The following is a 19,569-nucleotide window of genomic DNA, read 5'->3' on the forward strand; positions in this document are numbered from 1 at the left end:
TTTTAAAATGAATTAGATCAAAATTGCACTACTATGGAGCATACTTCTTACATTTCAAGATAATAGACTATCAGTCTCTTGTACAGGCACAACAAGACAACTGTCATTCTTCTGCCACGTGACAACAAACAGGTTGCACTTCAAGAAGAGGAGAGTTTTGTGCTGTTCACTTACTGCTTCTCCTTCTCCTGCTGCTCTTTAATGATTTTGTTGGTCTCCAGTGCCACCCTCTTCTGGTGCATCAGCTCCTGCCTATCCAGCTCCCTGCGGGACTCCGCTGCCAAACGCTCCTCATCTGTCATGAACAGCTCCCTGCCCTGAGAGGGTCATAACAGCCAGAGACGACAATCAGGGAAAGACAACGTGTACAGCTTTTTGGCTCTGGAGACCGGCAGGCAAGCCCGAAACAGTCTCCCGCACCAGGGAAAGAGGAGATGTCTGTTTTTGTCACGTAACATCTTTGAAGCCTCACTTACAACCGAAGAATCATTGATTGTATATAGCGTGTGAGCAATTTCTTATATATATGTATATGCATGTGCATATACACACATGCAGGTACACAAACATATAGAATACATAATAGAAATACTGTTGCAGGGTTCCCTGTTTATGTAGATGCAAATAAATAAATGCATTAGACCGGCACCAAGGAAAACAGTAAATAAGAGGGATTGCATGACTCAATCACACAGCTGTCGTCACCGAGTCCCGAGGCAAACAACCTGCCAAGTGATAAATGTTGCTTTTGCAGACAGCCGGGCTGAGGCACAGGCTAGGTAATGTGATGTCTCCAAAACAAATGGCACATTCATTTGTGCGTCGCATGAATGCAAAAGGGAGAAGGCAGACGTGTGTTAATAATCTCTTAACTGTTTTACATTCTGAGAGGATTCCATATCCTCATAAGCGGTTTCAAAGGCAATCACGCAAATTGTACCTGCTTCCCAGGTTTTTCCTTATATACACTTTATTCTATGATCCCAAACCCAATATGCACAACATCCAGCCATTGTATATACACCATTATGTTTGGCCATCACCACTATGATTGATTTGTTTTTTTATTATATTTGGCCGGTTAGATACATGTTTTATATCCTAGAAACTTGGGAGTCTCTGGGAATCCCTTTAAATGTAAATACTCTACATGTAAGAAAAACACAGCAACACGTGTCACTTTATCTAGGGTTATTCATTTTTAAGGGTTGAATGTCTCATATGCAGATGTAATCATATGTATCTTAAACTCAGTGGTGTTTTATGTTGTCTTTGAGTGAATTCAACAATACTCAGGAGTTATATGAGGAAAAAGAACAAGAATTATGAGTTGAGCTGCAAAAGAACGACATAGTAAAAATGCTCTATGAGTTGTTGTCCTTCACTAAACGTAATGAGAGTGTACTTACAGCTCCTGTCAGAACCGTAATAGTCAGACTCCTGCCGCTCTTCAAGACTCTCACAGCCTGGGGAAATATAAAAAAAGAAAACCTTTAAATAATGCCCTGCAGATATATTTAATGAATTAAATTAAGTCTCTTAGGAAGACAATGGCCCATGTGAAAAATGTGATGTGTGTATTTAGCAGGGTGTGAAGAAATCACCAAATCCTGGTAAATACTGCAGGCTTTGTTTTCTCCATCAGCCACTTTGGCAAATAACCATCAGCCATCAGTCCATGAAGGAGTTTTTTTTTTTTTACTACAAAACCATATTGGCTGGTTAAACACTAATTTGGCTTTGGTTCTGCAGCTCAGTGAGCTGAGCATAGAAAAAAAACACTGCCAGTGACACAAGCAATGTTAAAACACTGGGGCTTTGGATAAAAAGATTTTTTTTTAAATGTACAAAATTATATGTCAATATATATATATTGCAAGTGGATAATTAAGTGAAGCAAAATGCACCTCTTTGTGGTCCGTATTAGTAAAATCCACCCCGTTCACCTCCACTATCTGGTCTCCAATCTAGATTTCGGGATAAGACATAGATGCAGTTTGACAGCAGGCAGGTATAGGAGTCTCATAGAAGTGTTCTGGTCATTTGGAGAAATCACCTCAAGTCCAACTTCTGCAGAAAGGGAGCCTGGCTTGACGTTACTGATGTAGATACCAGGTTTCTGGGTTGGACCACTGGAAATGCTGATGCCCATACCCTTGGTACCCACGAGGCTGAGGAAAACCTTCTTCTCCTTGATTTCTTTGCCTCCAATGGATGCCAAGCCTGCAATGCTGCTTTTTTTCTCCTGCGGCAGTACAGAAAAGTCCATAAGCTGTCTGTGATACAACTTTGGAAACTGAAAAGCGACATGTGGAAAAAACTGAATGTGTCTCCTACCCCTGACTCAGACACAAACTGGTCAACAAACTGCCACTTGAGGGGTTCATCTGATGAGCTGGGGAAAAACAAATGAGAACACAGCACGTTAACTCCCCATTTCACCATTTAATCGGCAGATAGAAACTATATTACCATACTGATTATCTTACCTTTTCACTGGGATCATCCCCACATCTGCACAAATGGAAAAAACAAACAAATTAAAAATAAAATGGATGCTGCCACAGCTGTTAAACAATATTCATTTTAATGCACATCAATCATGCTACCGTTGTTGGAAAATAAGTTTGTGTTTGACGTACGCCTGACTTTGAGTGAAACAATCTTCTTCGTCTTGATGAGACTGACAACCTCCTCGTGGATACAGGAGGAGATGGAGTATCCATTGATGCGCACAATCTCATCACCAACCTCAAAATCAACACAGGATGGCATATTATGGATGACACCTTCACTTTCAATATATCAAACCTGATCAGAGATGACGTTACTGCTACTCCAACAATTTACATCCCGGTTTCTTGAATTTACCAGCCACAATATGATTTATTGAACCTTGTCATCTATTTACATTTGGATGTTTTAACCATTTACATAACTGAGCTTAGCTACCACACCTATATGCCAAAGTCATGTACCACACACACACACACACACACACACACACACACACACACACACACACACACACACACACACACACACACACACACACACACACACACACACACACACACACACACACACACACACACACACACACACACACACACACACACACACACACACACACACACACACACACACACACACACACACACAGATTCATCTGTGCTGTTGTTTTTTATCCTAAATCAATTTTATCAATCCATTTGTTTGGCTGTTTGGCTTAGATTTAAAAGAACTAACCAGGGGCGGGGGCTGTAAATTAGCCTCAGCTAGACGCCCTATAGTACAGTACATCTGTTGCATTGCTTATCTCCTGTATGTAACAATGTGTATCTGGTCCCTGTAAAATAAATACATAAATTACAAATAATGAAATAAATTTTAATTGAAATGACTCAACCTGTATTTTAGCAGGTTATAATGCATACTACAATATTCCTTTGAATTACTTAAAATTATATTAATATAACATATGTTATATTACATATAACAATATATTTAACATTTCCATTAGTACCATTAGAAAATGCTGCCATGTTTTACACTGACTGTGTCTCTCCGGGTTTTATCTAAAATCTACACAGGACATTAACTTTTTCTGCCATGGGAGGAGTTCTTTTTTTTTGTACTGAACATCCATCTGGGTGAAACTGGGCCATCAGGACCCAGAGGTCATTTAGAAATGATGCTTTATTTCTCTCTTTTTTATTTTATGAATATCATAGTTTCTGTTTTATTTGCTTTGTATATTTATGCCTATGTAAAGCACTCTGAATTGCCTTTGTGTCTGAATTGTGCTATACAAATAAATTGCCTTGCCTTGGCTTAAATAGCATGGTGCTTTACCCCACCTAGTGGATTCTGGTATTATGACCTTCACTGCCACCAAGACACAAGAACGGGTAATCTGTATAATCTTTATATTAAGAAGTATACTGATTAAGTGGCATGCTATACACAAAATTACCATTTCCTAACATACAGTATGTATGCAAATGTTTACCATGTAACTGAATAAAAATACTGTTGGTATACTTTATCAAAACTAGTACTATTGCTACTAAAATGACACAATAATAATTCTACATATAATTAGCTCTTTATTTGGTACTTTAACTAAAATAGGCATTTTGTGTTTTAAGAGCTTAAAAAAATATGTGGTTAGCCTGGTTGACACCAGACCCTTCTCAGTTGTAACTGAGAGTGGGTCTGGGGAAGGTTCATTGACAGCTCATTTCCAACGGACGCTGCTCAAATGCCTCTGGGCGCAACTGGATAGACCTTCAACCAATCAGACCAACGATCCGGGTGACGTAGCAGCGACAGCGGCACCAACGGGTTCGGTGGCCGTCATGCTGAATGTAAACAAAAAGCTGCTTGCCGTCGCTGCGCTATCGTCATGGTGTAAAGCCCGCCTCAACGGTTGTGATTGGTGCCTCGATTTGGAAAAATTGGAAATGGGCTCTTGGTCAGACTGACTTGCAGAGCAAATCTCAAATTTGCCGAAAGTTCGTCAGGGTTTTCCCAGGCTAATATGTGGTAAAATAAAAAGGAAAAGAAAAAAACACCACAGTTAACACACACATATGCATACCTGAAGGCCAACATTCCCGGCCTGACCGTCTTTGACAATCTGTGATATGTAGAGACCACTGCCAAACTCCAGCCCTCCTCGGACACTCAGGCCCAGTCCATCGCGATGTGTGCGATCCAAACGCACCTCCTTGAGCTTTCTGCATAATCAGGAGAGAGAAGAAGATTATAAAACAGGATGTACGAGCCAGGTTACAATTTAGAAATGGAGAAGAAGGATGATGATGATGATGAATAATTTTATTTCAGTTAACATACATGATAGAAACAATTATTTCCTACAATTTGCCACTGTAGCTAAACCGCTAAACTGCTAAAGTGAGTTGTTCACAAACAATGTTCTCAGTGCTGGAGTTCATGTGTAGAGCCCCCGGTGACACTTGGAGCAAAGTTTCATGTTGTGTCGAGCCTTCTTAGTGTTTTAAAAATGCTGATTTTGATGCGATCATAGTAGTGCCCCTAGCACACCCATTCAAAAGGCCATTTGGCCAAAAATACGGTAAATCTTGAAAGTGCCGTTTCTGTCCTAATTATGCTTTTAAACGAAAGTTTGACTCGGGTACATTCACAAAAAGACGCTAGGTTGCATTTTGGCGAGAGTTACGCTTTAAGTCGATGCTGCACTCACCGTGACCTCTTGGGGGTGAGCAGGTCGTACTCCACCTGGTGTTTGAGTGGGATGAGAGGTCGGATGGCATCAAACAAGGGCAAGCGCTTTGGTTCGTTGATGACCAGCTTCAGGTCCCCCACCAACACTGTCAAATCCATCGACCTGAAAGAGAGGAGGGGCATAACTTTTGTTGTATTTTTTTTTTATGTGACTTCTACCTCCTGGGAAGATACAATATAATATAAGGTGGCATCAGCTTCATTAAAACAGAACTGAGAATGAAATGAACAGGGGGTGGACCAAAACCTGACGATAGAATGAAATCCGAAACAACAACACTGGAGATTATACTTTAATACTTACCGTAGACCTCTCCGAATTCTTTGCTTGTTTTATTCATTTGTTTAGTTCTATCTGATAATGATTGTTCTGTAAATTTATTCTACATTTAAAAAGGTCCCATGGCATGAAAATGTCACTTTATGAGGTTTTTTAACATTAATATGAGTTCCCCCAGCCTGCCTATGGTCCCCCAGTGGCTAGAAATGGCGATAGGTGTAAACCGAGCCCTGGGTATCCTGCTCTGCCTTTGAGAAAAGGAAAGCTCAGATGGGCCGATCTGGAATCTTGCTCCTTATGAGGTCATTGAGGTATGTTTTCTCTCGGTTTGTGGGTGTGTCAGAGGTGTTAACCAATGAGCAGTGAAGTGTATGTAAAAGCATGGTAATAAGAAGTGTTCTGGCCTGTCGATGGTTGCCAAATCTGGGCCAGATTAGGCGTTGTAGACACGGGCCTATCCGGGCTCAGACACGGCTGCCGGATGTAATGGCAGCCAGCACCAAAATGGGCTCTGGCCCGTTGATCGCTGCCAAATCTGGGCCAGATTAGGCATTGTAGATACAGGCCTATCCAGGCTGAGACACAGCTGCCGGACGAAATGGCAGCCATTACCAAAACAAGATTATTAAAGTCTTCCTTAAAGAGTACTCCAGGATTTAGCATTGCACTCCTTTAACATTGTCATACTTATAATGGATGGGTTTTTTAAGCATCAATATTGAAGCAGCAGAACCAGAGATATTGTTTTTTTAATCCCACACATTTTCCTTCCGGTCAAAACCTGGTGCCTACATTACCCACAATGCAACTTGACGACCCGACAGTTTGGTCGGGTATGTTAAAGAGCAGCTTTTATACTACCGTACTTTTCGGGTCTTCGTTTTTGATTCAGGACTCCTATAGCGCAGCCTGACATGATTCACCGCACAATAAACTATGTATATCGTCCAGAAACTCTTCCCATCATCTGTGCACTTTATGCAGCTCTTCTGCAAGCTCGGTTTAGGTTCCTCCTCCCCCTTGCCTAATAGTTTACTATTGCCTATTGGCTAATAGTGGCTGTAGCCTCAAGCTGCTGGCCTCAAGCAGAGATGAGGAGTGGGTTAAAGGTCTGGGACGCTCACTTCTTTTTAACTCTAATTTTCAAACTTGTAGCTTTCAGAGCCAATCGAGGCTGCCTTAAGTGACATCACTTGAGGCAATTTATCAAACTTCACGCTGGCCCTCTGGAGCCACAAAAGTTTTATACAACTTTTTTTTTTACATATGCAGTAGTACTCCCCAAGACCTGTAAACAGTCTTTGACGTTTCAAATTGGTGGAGTTCCTGTTAAATTTTCCATTTCCAGTTTAAACAACAGTAAAAGTGCATAACCATAATATTTATGCTGATACTGATGGAGGGAAAAACAGTCCAATCATCTTTCTTTCACAATTCAAAGGAAGTAGTAAAACAGCAAAGTAAAAGCTACTGTGTAAAATCTGTCCACCTGGCCTCCTCTTTAAATTATTAATAATCCCATTCCACTTCAGCCGTGTTTGGAGGGTGAACATAAAAAGAGCTTTTGTGGATAACTGGCCAGGCATGTCGGAGCACAGTGGAAACTGATCAGAGGCTTAACCGGTAGGGCCATAGAGTTCTGGCTCTGTACAAAGATGAATTGAAACCTAGACCCCCACCACCAAGCTCTCTGCTGTGACCAGGCTGTTATCAGAAACCCCAATGGAGCACAAAGTTTAAACTAGAGGTCTGTGTGAATCAGAGATGTGTGTGACAAGATAAAGAGCTTTAAAAAAAAAACTACTGTTAAAAGTTGGTGAGGAGTTAGTAGAAGTTAAAAATGCGTTTGGGCATCATTTCACCCGCAGCTAATAAGAGCAAATGAGAAGAAATGTAGCCTTTTATCTTAGAATATACACATACGTCTTTTTATATGCTAAATGTCCCATGTTGAAAAACCTGGGCTTCACTAATATCACTGGTTTTATCAGTTCTGGCTTAACGTGTTAGTTATTTAAGGACACAATCTATTCAATAACCACATTTTATTCTGATATATAAATATAGAGGTGTGAATATACAGGTGTGAATATACAGATGTGTGCATGACAGAGACAAAACAAAAAAGAAATTGCAACTTTCTTCAAAATCATTGATTCGAAGATTTGGTTAGGTGTATTCATCTCTTTTCTCTATCTCATCTATCTGAATACACACACACACACACACACACACACACACACACACACACACACACACACACACACACAAAAACCACTCTGAGCAGTGACAGATGGTACTCACTGGTGATACATGCGGAGGACATCGTACAAGTAATCCTTCTCTGCTTCATTTTCAATCAGCAACTCCACCTGCAAGAAAGAATAAACATCTGGTGCCATGCTTCTTCTCACTGCTGAATTGGGGGAAATGTCAGCCCACAGACACACTGTACCTCTCTCCTGTGGTCCTGTCAACACTGTTTCTCTGTTTTACCACAGGGGGGTAAGCCATCAGTGTGTGTGTGTGTGTGTGTGTGTGTGTGTGTGTGTGTGTGTGTGTGTGTGTGTGTGTGTGTGTGTGTGTGTGTGTGTCATACAAACCTGATGGTGGCTCAGCTGCAGCAGAATGGTTTTAAGGAAACGTTTCGGCCAATCACTGATATAACACATTTCACTTAAGGTCTGACTAAATCTGTCCCAAACTACAAGCTGCAGTCTTCAAACCCAACCAATCTTTTACCAGAGTGGTAGTCTAAACTAGGCTTTGGGGATGATGAGGCTCCTTGGACTAAAGCAGGTGTAATGGACAGCCCTTCCCTAATCATCAAACCACTGAGAGGGAATAATGGCAGTACAGCTGAGGAGAGGCTGTAGTGGGAAGGTCAGCAGTGTCATCTTACATCTCAGACACAAACAGAGGTGAACATTTACACCCAGCATTCTCTCCCACACACACACACACACACACACACACACACACACACACACACACACACACACACACACACACACACACACACACACACACACACACACACACACACACACACACACACACACACACACACACTCTTCATCTAGTGTCCCAAGTCTTATAGAGAGCAAAAACTCATGTACACCACACATTCAGACTCTTCTGTATAATTTTATATAGAAATTAAAGCATTAGATCGACTCATTATTATAGTAATCATAACTGTAGGACTGCACTACGTGGACCCCGCTGTGAGGGGTGTGTGTGACATGGTGTTTATGACTGCCATAAAATGATCTGGCTGAGGGCAGTGAGACACAGTCAGCCACTCCTGCAGCCTGAACTGCATGCAGACTTTGGCACCATAAACCAATAAGGTAAGAGATGATTTGTCAGTTGGATACCCGTTTTAAAAGTGCACTGTCTAGTTAAAAGGTTCAGATTGTTTTCACAGAAAAATAACCTATATATAACTTTGTACATAGATTGCAGTACATACAACGAACCCCCAGAGAACAAAACACCTGGCACTTTGAAATTGACAAAACAGATAATAATTATTCTGCAAATTTACAGTAAATCTACACAAACTCTCAGCCAAAGAGAGCTACAGTACACTGACTTTGATGTCCCAAAAAGAAACAAAGCCTGATTGTGCCATGTTGGCCCCTCAGCCTCTAATTAAACCCATAAATTGTCCCATCTCTTCTGCTCAGCTGCTCATCTCTGACAGTCTACATTATCTAATGCTAAGATGCCCTTTGTGAAGAGTCTGCAATTTGCGACACTGCCTGCCTGCTTGAAGCACAGATGCGCTGACGATGCTACATGATCAATTTTTTTGGCATGCTTTTTTTTATTCATATCCTTAGTCTGTTATGTGCTATCACGAACCACACAACATAGTATAATGTGTGCTTAATTCATGGAGCCATATACCATGGATTAAAATAACATTTATTTTATCCTGGACATCAGCTGTAGGAGGTTTACCTGAGCCAGAACAGGCATGGGACAAATACAGAAAGGATGTCCTTAGAATAGACATAACTAACAAGATATAGCCTACCATCTAAAATATCAGTTGTGGGAACTGTAAAAACCAAATGAAAACCTATGAAATTAATGTTATACTTGACAAACCAAGAAAACAAGTTATTTCAGGTGAATGAAAACTAATTTAATCTATTTACAACTCTAATAGTTTTGTCTATTATTTATCGCAAGGGCTTTATAGTTAGTGATACATTATATTTGTGTTTGAAAATTATCCTTTTGAATGATTAACTGTTTCCTTTTTCGTGAGGCTCTCGGGCAGGCCTACGTCGGCGTAACATCCCACTGAAAGAGACACCTGAGCCAGTAAGGTGACAACCAGGTAAGGAAAAAGCTTTTTGAGGGCTATTTTAGATAAATGTAATCGATATCCGAACAGGACAATGTTTGTATCTTACCTTGTGCCTAAATTCCCGAGCAACTTTCCGCTCCATCGCCGAGAGACAGTAGCCAGCCGACGTGAGATCCCAGTGTCGGTGACAGTTTGACAAGACCGGACCAGGGTCAGTACGTCAAGCTACTCGTAGTAAAATTAGAGCTTCCGGTTAAGATTTTCATAATAAGACAATCATTAACAATAAACATGGGGTAATGAATACGAACAAAGTGAACATTCACAAAAGCATCGCTTAGCCAGGCTTGGCTTACTCTCAGATAACTGTCATGTGTGTATACTTCTTTGTTCTCCACACGTCAATTTCAGGCCTTTATTTTGAAGGCATCAACATGGTTTACCTTTTGTTTTTCAGCGAACTGTCGACAGATGGTGCTTTTGCAAAACAATCATTTAGTTATTTAGCTAGACGCTTAGTTAATTTAGGAAATATCTTTATTGAAGATACACATTTTAAACAGACGAAAGTCGCTGGACCAAAGGAGCGTTAATATCCATGGGGTTTTATTCAGAAAAAAACTTGTTATGGAACATTATTATTCATGGTTGACTCTTACTGGAAATGCAATAAAACTATACTTACCCTAGCTGCCACATAACTGACATTATAAACTATGTGGTCTTATTAATTGTTTCATGACACTGCACAACTCAAACAGAAGCCTAGTCCGCCGCTGGTGGGCAATATACATCAACTTCGCTACCGTTTCCCACGAAGAAGACCTATAGGCGTCAACTTCCGGGTTTCAAAAGCTTGATTAGCAACGAACAACATCGCCGTCCTGACCGAAGAGTTGTGTGTTTGGAAAGGTTCTGCGTATGTAAAAAAAATTAGTATGCTAGACAAAAACGCCAGAATTTTGTTTAATATACCTTTGTTATTTAGTATTGTTATGTGCTTACTTTATTTTCGCTTAATCTGAAGTTTCGCCATTGTAACGTTAACGCATTAGATGAAAGAGACAGACAAACGTTGTAGCATATAACGTTAACTTAACGGAGATAGATATGCTCATTTTGTTTTTCTCGTGGAGTACAACTTCAGTCTGCCCAACTGAGACGAGTTGTTTTTGAGCTGAATATGAAAGTGTAAATATGTGCGTAACGTCACTTCGAAGAATAACGTTAGTGGACTTTGCTTTCAAACGTCCCGCTCCCCCTGGCGCCCAACCCATGGCAACTCAGATAACGTTACACACTTTGAACACTTCCCTTTATATTTTAACTTTTACATTTTACAAAATTACCCTGTCCTAACGCCTCTTCATGGTTTTTGGCATATTGAAATGTGGCAACCGTCTTGGACACAACGTTTGCTGTAAACATTTCAGTATTCAGCTAATACTGATTTCTCACAGGCGCCCTAAACTGACATCTCTGTGTACACAGTATTAACATGTAGCCTATATTCCATCTCTCACTCAGTTTTCAAGTTTTTACAGAATTGGTTGACCTGCAACAACAAAACATTTTTGTAGTATTGATGACAGGTGGCCCCTATGTTTTTCAGTGTTGTGTGCTGGGATGGGTTCTCCAACAAAAGATGCAACACCACACAGGTAAGATCATAAAGTAAACAAGAGGACAGACATTTGTGTGGTCTCGCTGCAAGAGAAATGCCATTGTAGCACTAATAAGTGTACTAATAAAAGATACTGCTGGCCTTATAGCTGAGTGTTAGTGAAGTTTTTTTTTATTATTATTATTAAAGAGCCAACAATTGTACCCCTGGTCGAGAACCTGACTCCCCACTTCCACCCATCCATGAGCGGCTGGCATACCTGCGTCCCTCGAGGGAACTACTGGAGTTCTACAGAGAGAAGATCGCCCAGTTTGATGGAGAACATGAGGAGCTTCTGCAAATGCTGGAGAAGTACAGAGGCATCACAGAGGGCCAGGTGAGATATAGCTAGGAGTCGTATGTGATTGCTTTGTGTGGGACGTTGCTTTTCAGGTATGTCGGAGTGTATTTGCCTGTTTTAACTTATCTTCTCTCTGTATCTCTGAAAATCCTCTCAGCATAAACTACAGTGGGAGGTACGGCAGCGTGAGGGAGAGATTGCGGAGCTGCAAAGCGCTCTGAGTGACATGCAGGTCTACCTTTTCCAAGAGAGAGAACAGTCTCTTCGGCTTTATGCAGAAAATGACCGACTTAAGATCAGGTAGGTGCACGGTTTAAGGATCCATCAGATTTTTAAACGTGATAGCAGGAAAAGCACGTGTAATTAAAGGAATACTTCACCTACAAAATGATCATTTGTATATGAAGTATTCTTTTAATAACATTAGTTAAGGGTACTTTAGATGCAGGTGTTCCTTATCCATGGCCCTGCTATTATATGTAGTGATGTTTGATCACTGACTGGGTTAACTGGGACACTTAAATGGAATGGAGCCAGCTAGGGCTGCACAATTAATTGCAATTTTATCAAAATTGCAATATGAACTAGTGCAATATCCAAATCGCAGAGGGCCACAATATTTGTTAAAGGCAAAATATGTGTCAAACCATTCTAAAATAAAGTATTGTGGTGCTGCAGAGACGTCACAGCCTACAAATCGTATCCTACAGACTAAAGAAGAAAAATCTTTGTTTGGTACAGATCCTCGCAAAAAAATCACACTTCAATCATTTTTCTTTTTTTCAATGAAAATGATACAAAAATGATCATTCCCTCCAATATCGTGAATCAAATCGCAATATCAGTCACAATAATCGCAATTAGATATCTTACTAATATCGTGCTGCCCTAGAGCCAGCATTAATGTTAGTAGTTATTAAGGTTGCAAAGGGTCGGCTAATTTACAAGGGAAGGTAAGCTTGGACATTTTTTTTCAATTCAAAAAGCGTACCTTATTTAACAGTGAACTTATTTTTTGGGCAAATTAAAAATTATTACTAGGTCTTATAAAATGTTTTAGTTATGAGTATACCCATTTAATTTAATTGTAACCATGCACTGCTTTCAGCAGCACACTCTTTGATCTGCTAGCATCCCATTAAATAGGATTTCATTAAAATTACAACACTGTATGCACAGTGCATTCTCCCATACTTGCATGAATTTTATATTTGTTATGACATTTCAGTAAACCAACAGATATTAGCCTAAAGCAAAGTACACAGTTTATAACATGTTAACACCTTCTGCTAGTTTTTGCCAGCTAGCTGTCACCATGTGGGATGTAGTTTGATAGAGCATGCTAATGCTAATTTAGGAGTTTTAATTCATCTATTTCCATTCTTTTTTTTTATTGTAAAACATTTATTTTATAAACTAGTTGTTCACTTTAAACCCTACTTTTGCACACAGCCCACATTGTCGGCTCAGATTTTCAAAGTGCCTTTCCTCATTATTTAACTTGCGAGCTAGCTAACTCATCACATTTCACACTGTACGTATTTCACAAAGAAATATACATTTATTTGACAAATTAATGGATTATGTCTGTTAATGATATGGTAAATACAGCCTGAGTAGATAACCCTTATATTTCCATTTTATTTACCATAAATTCCTGTTAATTCCCATGGAAAATTACCACCTTGAATATTCCCAGAATTTCGCAACTCTAGTAGTTCGGCTGTACATGTGCTTTTCCTGATATAACAAGTCAAAATGCCTGACGTGTAAAAAAAAAAAAAAATAGGGCTGTGTTTGATTGAAGAAATTCTTAGTCGACTAACACTCATTCAATCGTACCGACTAATCGATTAGTTGATTTAATCGACAGATCTGTAAATCTGAGTTTCTCCACTAAGAGTCATGTTAAAGCACCACTTAAATTCTTGTGTTTACCAGAGATGTGCTCGTACGTTTCTTGTAAATAAGTCATTCGGCATGAAAAAAAGCATAAAACATGACTAATCGACTAAAGAAATCTAAGTTGACCAAGACCAAAACGACCGATTAGTCGACTGATCGACTAACAGGGAGAAGCCCTAAAAAAAAAAGGCTAGATGTTAATAGTAATAGGTCACTGGGCTATATGATTGGCTGCCATGGGACATACTCCATATTATTTCTGATTATTTAAAGCCCTTACACACCCATTCACACTTGCCTGATTAGACCTCTTCACAACACCAGGAAGGCATATACAGACTGTTCTTGATTGACAGAGGTCTAACCAGCCAAAGTAAAGGAAAACACCTGTGTGGGTGTGCATAGCCTTTAAATATCTATCTTCAGTTTTGATTTACCATTATTTTTTTCGCTCGGACTTGTGTACATAAAAAAATTTAACCTAATTCTCTGTTGTACAGAGAGTTGGAGGACAGGAAGAAAATCCATCACCTTCTTGCCCTGGTGGGTCCTGATGCAGGAGAGATCACATATTTCCACCGGGAACCTCCTCACAAGGTACTAATGTTTACTTCATCATAGGCCTATCACAGCAGACGCTTGACTTAGGGCTGGGCGATATAGAGAAAATGAAATATCCCGATATTTTTGACCAGATACCTCAATATCGATACCGCAACGATATTGTAGTGTTGACTATCGGTGCTTTCACAAAATATTTACACAATGAGATTTTTGATGAATAATCATCAGTAAGGTGGATATAATGACTAAGTGGGTAAAGGCAAATAATAGAACAGTTACAACAGTCTGGTAAGTTCAGAAAATGACATCACTTTACTGTAATGCAGCCTGTAAAAGACAACACTTATGTCCTATCACGATATTATGATATCTAAAATCTAAGATGATATCTAGTCTCATATCACGATATTGATATAATATCGATATATTGACCATCTCTAGCTTGACTTGTCAAACACAGGTGCAATTATTCACCATAATAAATGCTACATTGGCTATAAATGGAACCGAGGCATTGCTAATGTGATTAGTTGCACCGTTTTTTTTTCTCCAGAATATCTGCAGTGAAAAAGTTTTACTAGACATCAAATCATTACAATGTCATGTCCTACATTTTAAAACACATTTTTTGTTCCACAAATAAGCAAACTGACTGCTGGGAATGCTTATCGCTTGTTATTTCTAACAATAAAATATATTGTGAGAGGGCATATAAATTAGGATTTTACGTTTTCTGGCTTGCTGTTTGCTTACCTGACCATATGATTTTTAGCTTTAGCTCCAACAGCAGTTTTTTTTTTTTGTGGATTAACAAAAAAACGTAGTGCATTACATTATTTTTATTATACTTTATTACTGTCAATTCAGATTGTGCTAGCAAAAAAGGCAAAGAGAAAATCACTGTTTTGAAGACGGCCGTATGTGATGACTATATTTCAGGTCACTGTCACACAGAGGAACGCCGAGTCCAGGTTGGAGGAAAACCTCAATCTCAGACCAACAAAGTTCAGACCTGCTGCGACCAGGAAAGGTTTGCAATTAATTAAGTCTTAATTTAAATATTATTAAGATTTTGTCTAATCATTTAAGAAAGATGTAAATATGATTATTTGTCAGTTGCGGTGTTCTTTACAAACCTGTTACGAATAATAACAGTAGTTGATCTTACTCAAACACAGGAAGCATAATTGCTCCAGACAGACTATGCCATTCTGGTTTCATGTCTGTTTTAAGCAGAGAGTAGCAGGAGAACCAAATCCACAGACGGGATAAATGGAGAGAGCCTGGAACAATACAAGAACGATAACCAGACGTTGTTACTACAGGTAGGTCTAGGTGTCCGCTTGATACCATATTATATATGTATTATATTATACTGTATATCATATTATATATTGGTATTCTATTTAATATTATACTTATTATTATTATTATTATTATAACTTTTATAACTTATCACCTTATAACACTTTACAGAATGACTGTGGCTAAGCTAAGGGAGGTTGTAGGCTGTGGTGAACAGGTGGTGTTTCAGGAGTTTTTTTTTTTTTAAATATGTCCAGGGGATATAGCATTACGGACATCTGCAGGGATGGGGCTACAACAACAACAATAAAGGCTCTGTCTCTGAAAGTACTGAGGACCACAGGTTTCGGGGTGGGGGTGTATGGATGGAGGAGGTCGGAGAGGTACTGTGGGGCCAGGGCATGGAGGGGTTTGTAGGTGAGAATGGAGGATTTTATATGTGATGCAGGGCTTAATTGGGAGCCAGTGAAGGTGGATGCAGGTTGGGGTGATGTGCTGCCAGGTGGTGGTGTGGGTGAGGACCCTGGTGGGACGAGTTTTGGACATACTGGAGCCTGTCTAGGGTTTTCCTGGGGACCCCAGACAGGACCCCATTGCAGTAGTCCAAACGGGAGGTTATGAAAGCATGAATGAGGGTTTCTGCCACGGAGTCAGAGAGTGATTATGTCATGGCTAACACTAAGTTATACTATATACTATGTTATATTGCTGCACTATACTATTGTCTACTGTATACTGTTATATTGTTGTGCTATACTACATACTATATTATATTATGGTATTCTATACTATATTATTACACTACTGCACCTTATACTGTCCAAATGCTCGTTATAGTTTCTACTTTTATTAATTATTTTCTATTTTAGTTGTATGTACATGTACCTTATTTATTTCTGTTAACTTTCTATACTTAAATAAGTTTAGTTAAAATCCAGACAATACAGATGAGTTACTAATATGTATTTATATATGTTATTTCTTTTGTACTTTTGCAACAACCAATTTTCACCGCTGGGGAGTAATATATGTGTATCTTGTTTTATAACAACCTCTACTGTCTCCACGGTTTTGGTGTGAGTTTACCAAGCTATTATTTTTGTGGCCTAATGTTTCCAGGTGGAGGCTCTGCAGGCTCAGATGGAGGAACAAACCCGTCTGGCTAAAGAGCAGGTAGAGTCTCTGCTGGAGGATCGACGGATTAAAACAGAGGAGGCACAGGCCCAATGGCAGAGGGATCAGGAGCGAATCACAACTCTGACTGACAAGTGGGTCTGCTTTTTTTCTTTTTTTCATTCACCACTACTTTACTACTTACAACTGAGTATATTTTAGGAATGATGCACTTCTTTTGTGACCTTGTTTTTCTTCTTTCTGGAATCATACTCCTCATCTTTGAATGATAATGAATACTTTTACACCTTATCTCAATGTATAACTCGCACCTCCTCTTACTTTTGACATCTCAGGCTTGAGCGAACCCAGAACCTTTTGTATGAGAGCACCCGAGATTTCTTACAGCTAAAGTTTGACACACGGGCTCATGAGAAGAGCTGGATGGTGGAGAAGGACCGGCTGCTGAGGGAGCTGGACTCCTGCCACAACCGCCTGAGGAAGACTGGGTCTGCCGGTGCTGAGCTGGGCAGAACGTGGCAGCCCAGCAGCAGCACAGCCCTGCTCCTCCCCCGGCCTCAGCCAGAGTCACAGCACACACACAAGGAGGAGCTCAAAGTAATATTTGTTGCTTTTTATTAATTTATTTATTTTTTATTCTAAAAGATAAACATTTAAAGGAACACGCCAACTTATTGGGACTTTATCTTATATCCCCCACAGTTAGATAAGTCAATACATACCCTTCTCATCTCCGTGCGTGTCGTAACTCTGTCTGACGCCCCCACCGCTAGTCTAGCTTAGCACAGATCCTGGAGGTAACTGGCTCCAACTAGCCTACTGCTCCCAATAAGTGACAAAATAATGCCAACATTTTCCTATTCACATGTTGTGATTTGTATAGTCACAGGGTGTACAGATAACAAGGTCACATGAGACACAGCCATCTTCTAACCGTATACAAACTGGGAACTGGCAACACCTGAAAAGCACCGTTGTTACTCTCTGCTCCTCACCACGGGGCTTCAGGTGCTGCGAGCAAATCACTTCGCCCAAGTAGCAGAAGTAGCAGTGCTTCGCCTTTCTAAGAATATAGTTTCCAGTTTGTATACGGTGAGAAGACGACTGTTTCTAATGTGACACGCACGGAGATGAGAAGGGTACGTACGGACTTATCTAACTCTGGGGGATACGGTGAATAAGCTAAAGTCCCAATAAGTCGGCGTGTTCCTTTTTTAAAAGAAATGTTTCCTGCTAACTTATCCCTTTTGTAAACTAATGTAAACATTGATAGACCTTTCCCTTAAATATCAAAGCTCTTGTTGTTTTGGGGGTGTCTATTTGAGTTTTTACCTTATTTAAATGAATCTATGTCATCAGGCAATGCAAGAGGATCTGAAGCAAGCCCATCGTCTGGCAGAGATGTACAGGGAGCAATGTATTACACTGGAGACAGAACTGTCCCAAATCAGAGAGGAAGGAGACGTGGGCAGGGAAATATTTAAGGTACAATGGTTGGACCGATGCTCGTGTCTGTAAAATCCTCATACACATCTCTAATTGATTTTATGGAATCCCCAAGTTTCTTGTTACTGATATTTTTGTCTTACCAAATCTCGATGTGTGCAGGAGCGTTCAGACAAAATGGCCAAGCGTCTTCAGCTGATGACTCAGCGTTATGAAGCGCTGGAGAAGAGGAGGGCCATGGAGGTGGAGGGCTTCAAGACAGACCTGAAGCACCTCAGACAGAAGTTCAAAGATGTGGAAAAACAACTCCTCAAGGTAAAAAGGCTTGTCGACTTGTGCCTTAATCAGGTGTAAATTATTTTGTGATTTCAACACAACAACAAGTGGGTTTTGAGCTCTTTTTTTTTTTTAAATCATGAACACAGAAAATATGTGATGTCACAGAAAATGAAGTTATTTCATAATTGTCGCCTCCAGCCTTGCATACTGCTGCTATAGTTTAGTTTCATTCATCCTGTTAAACTGGTCTACACGTATCCACTGTTTCAGGCTACTCTGAATATTGGGCCCAACCAGGACTTAGCCATTCTGCATGAGGTACGTCAGACCAACGGCAGGACAAAGAAGGTGCAGGGTGAGCTGATGGCGCTGAAGGCTAAGATCTATGGACTGGAAAACCAGCTGAGATTCAGCTGAGGACTGGACTGTGGTGTCTACTGTCTGCCTATAGAAGACAATCTATGTGAGGTTTATCTCAGTCATGTCTGTTTGTGCTACTTAGTTCTGAAACTTAGAGTGAATGTTATTTCTATTTTTGTACTTTTGGATTAATAAAAATGTTTTGCTACGATGATTTTAAATGAATGAGCACCCACAGTTATTTACGAAATGACTACTGCAAACAGCCATAGGTTTCTTCACAGCCGACATCTGGAATTGTCATAGCAGGAAGAGCACAGGTGTTACTAATATTAACATTAACGATGGAGCTGTTCTATTCAAGTGTCTCACTAAGCCGCGACAGTGTGCATAGTACCAGGCAGGACCCCTTCAACAAGCAGCTACATGCTTAATTCAACCATCACTAATTAGGATGTCTAGTAAATACTTATTACTGCTCCAGTTACAACTTCACTTTACAACAATCAAAGCAGATTCAATGAAGTTGGGTAAGTTGGGTTGCCCTTCTGGGCACTGGCAGCGGTATTGTGGACTGGTAGCTTGGAGAGGTGCCAGTTCACCTTCTGGGCACTGCTGAGGTTCCCTTGAGCAAGGCACCAAACCCCCAACTGCTCGGGGCGCCTTAAAAGGGCAGCCCCCTCACTCTGACAAATAATATGGAATATACCGGTATATATCGACTGAGTGTACAAATT

General features: G+C 40.1%; 2 protein-coding genes across 7 annotated transcripts in view; one reads left to right on the plus strand and one right to left on the minus strand.

Annotated features, from left to right (window-relative positions):
* The window catches only part of ush1c (Usher syndrome 1C), a 30,563-nt gene extending 20,461 nt beyond the window's left edge, over window positions 1-10,102 (minus strand). The window contains exons 1-11 of one of the 2 annotated variants that reach the window (XM_039807823.1): window positions 9,982-10,102; window positions 7,856-7,923; window positions 5,231-5,374; window positions 4,604-4,742; window positions 2,643-2,751; window positions 2,490-2,514; window positions 2,338-2,395; window positions 2,057-2,245; window positions 1,908-1,967; window positions 1,410-1,466; window positions 175-317 (exon numbers count right to left, since the gene is read on the minus strand). In XM_039807823.1, coding sequence (XP_039663757.1) covers window positions 175-317; window positions 1,410-1,466; window positions 1,908-1,967; window positions 2,057-2,245; window positions 2,338-2,395; window positions 2,490-2,514; window positions 2,643-2,751; window positions 4,604-4,742; window positions 5,231-5,374; window positions 7,856-7,923; window positions 9,982-10,017 — 1,028 coding nt within the window. In that variant the 5' untranslated portion in view covers window positions 10,018-10,102. The remainder of the gene's footprint in view (window positions 1-174; window positions 318-1,409; window positions 1,467-1,907; window positions 1,968-2,056; window positions 2,246-2,337; window positions 2,396-2,489; window positions 2,515-2,642; window positions 2,752-4,603; window positions 4,743-5,230; window positions 5,375-7,855; window positions 7,924-9,981) is intronic. The other variant, XM_039807824.1, reaches the window with a different exon arrangement.
* ccdc77 (coiled-coil domain containing 77) lies at window positions 9,868-19,057 on the plus strand. 5 transcript variants are annotated; one of them, XM_039807827.1, is made up of 12 exons: window positions 9,868-9,905; window positions 11,488-11,536; window positions 11,689-11,875; window positions 11,997-12,139; window positions 14,245-14,341; window positions 15,248-15,338; window positions 15,542-15,633; window positions 16,733-16,881; window positions 17,083-17,344; window positions 18,107-18,232; window positions 18,356-18,508; window positions 18,743-19,057. In XM_039807827.1, the coding sequence occupies exons 2-12, from the start codon at window positions 11,502-11,504 to the stop codon at window positions 18,887-18,889; spliced, it is 1,482 nt and encodes a 493-aa protein (XP_039663761.1). In that variant the 5' UTR covers window positions 9,868-9,905; window positions 11,488-11,501; the 3' UTR covers window positions 18,890-19,057. The 5 variants fall into 5 exon arrangements, with proteins under 5 accessions (XP_039663761.1, XP_039663759.1, XP_039663763.1 ...); XM_039807825.1 differs by lacking the exon at window positions 9,868-9,905 and adding an exon at window positions 10,679-10,794; XM_039807829.1 differs by lacking the exon at window positions 9,868-9,905 and adding an exon at window positions 10,679-10,794 and having other exon boundaries at window positions 15,545-15,633.
* The last annotated feature ends 512 nt before the right edge of the window (window positions 19,058-19,569 follow it).

This window comes from Perca fluviatilis, chromosome 8 (genome assembly GCF_010015445.1).
Source record: "Perca fluviatilis chromosome 8, GENO_Pfluv_1.0, whole genome shotgun sequence".
Classification (NCBI taxonomy): domain Eukaryota; kingdom Metazoa; phylum Chordata; class Actinopteri; order Perciformes; family Percidae; genus Perca; species Perca fluviatilis.

Excerpts from the sequence above, each read along its gene's own strand:
- ccdc77 (XM_039807827.1), top strand. The coding sequence starts at position 11,502 with ATGGGTTCTCCAACAAAAGATGCAACACCACACAG. Across the intron at positions 11,537-11,688 it reads AAAGATGCAACACCACACAG|AGCCAACAATTGTACCCCTG; the intron begins GTAAGATCATAA and ends TTATTATTAAAG. Across the intron at positions 18,509-18,742 it reads TGGAAAAACAACTCCTCAAG|GCTACTCTGAATATTGGGCC; the intron begins GTAAAAAGGCTT and ends CCACTGTTTCAG.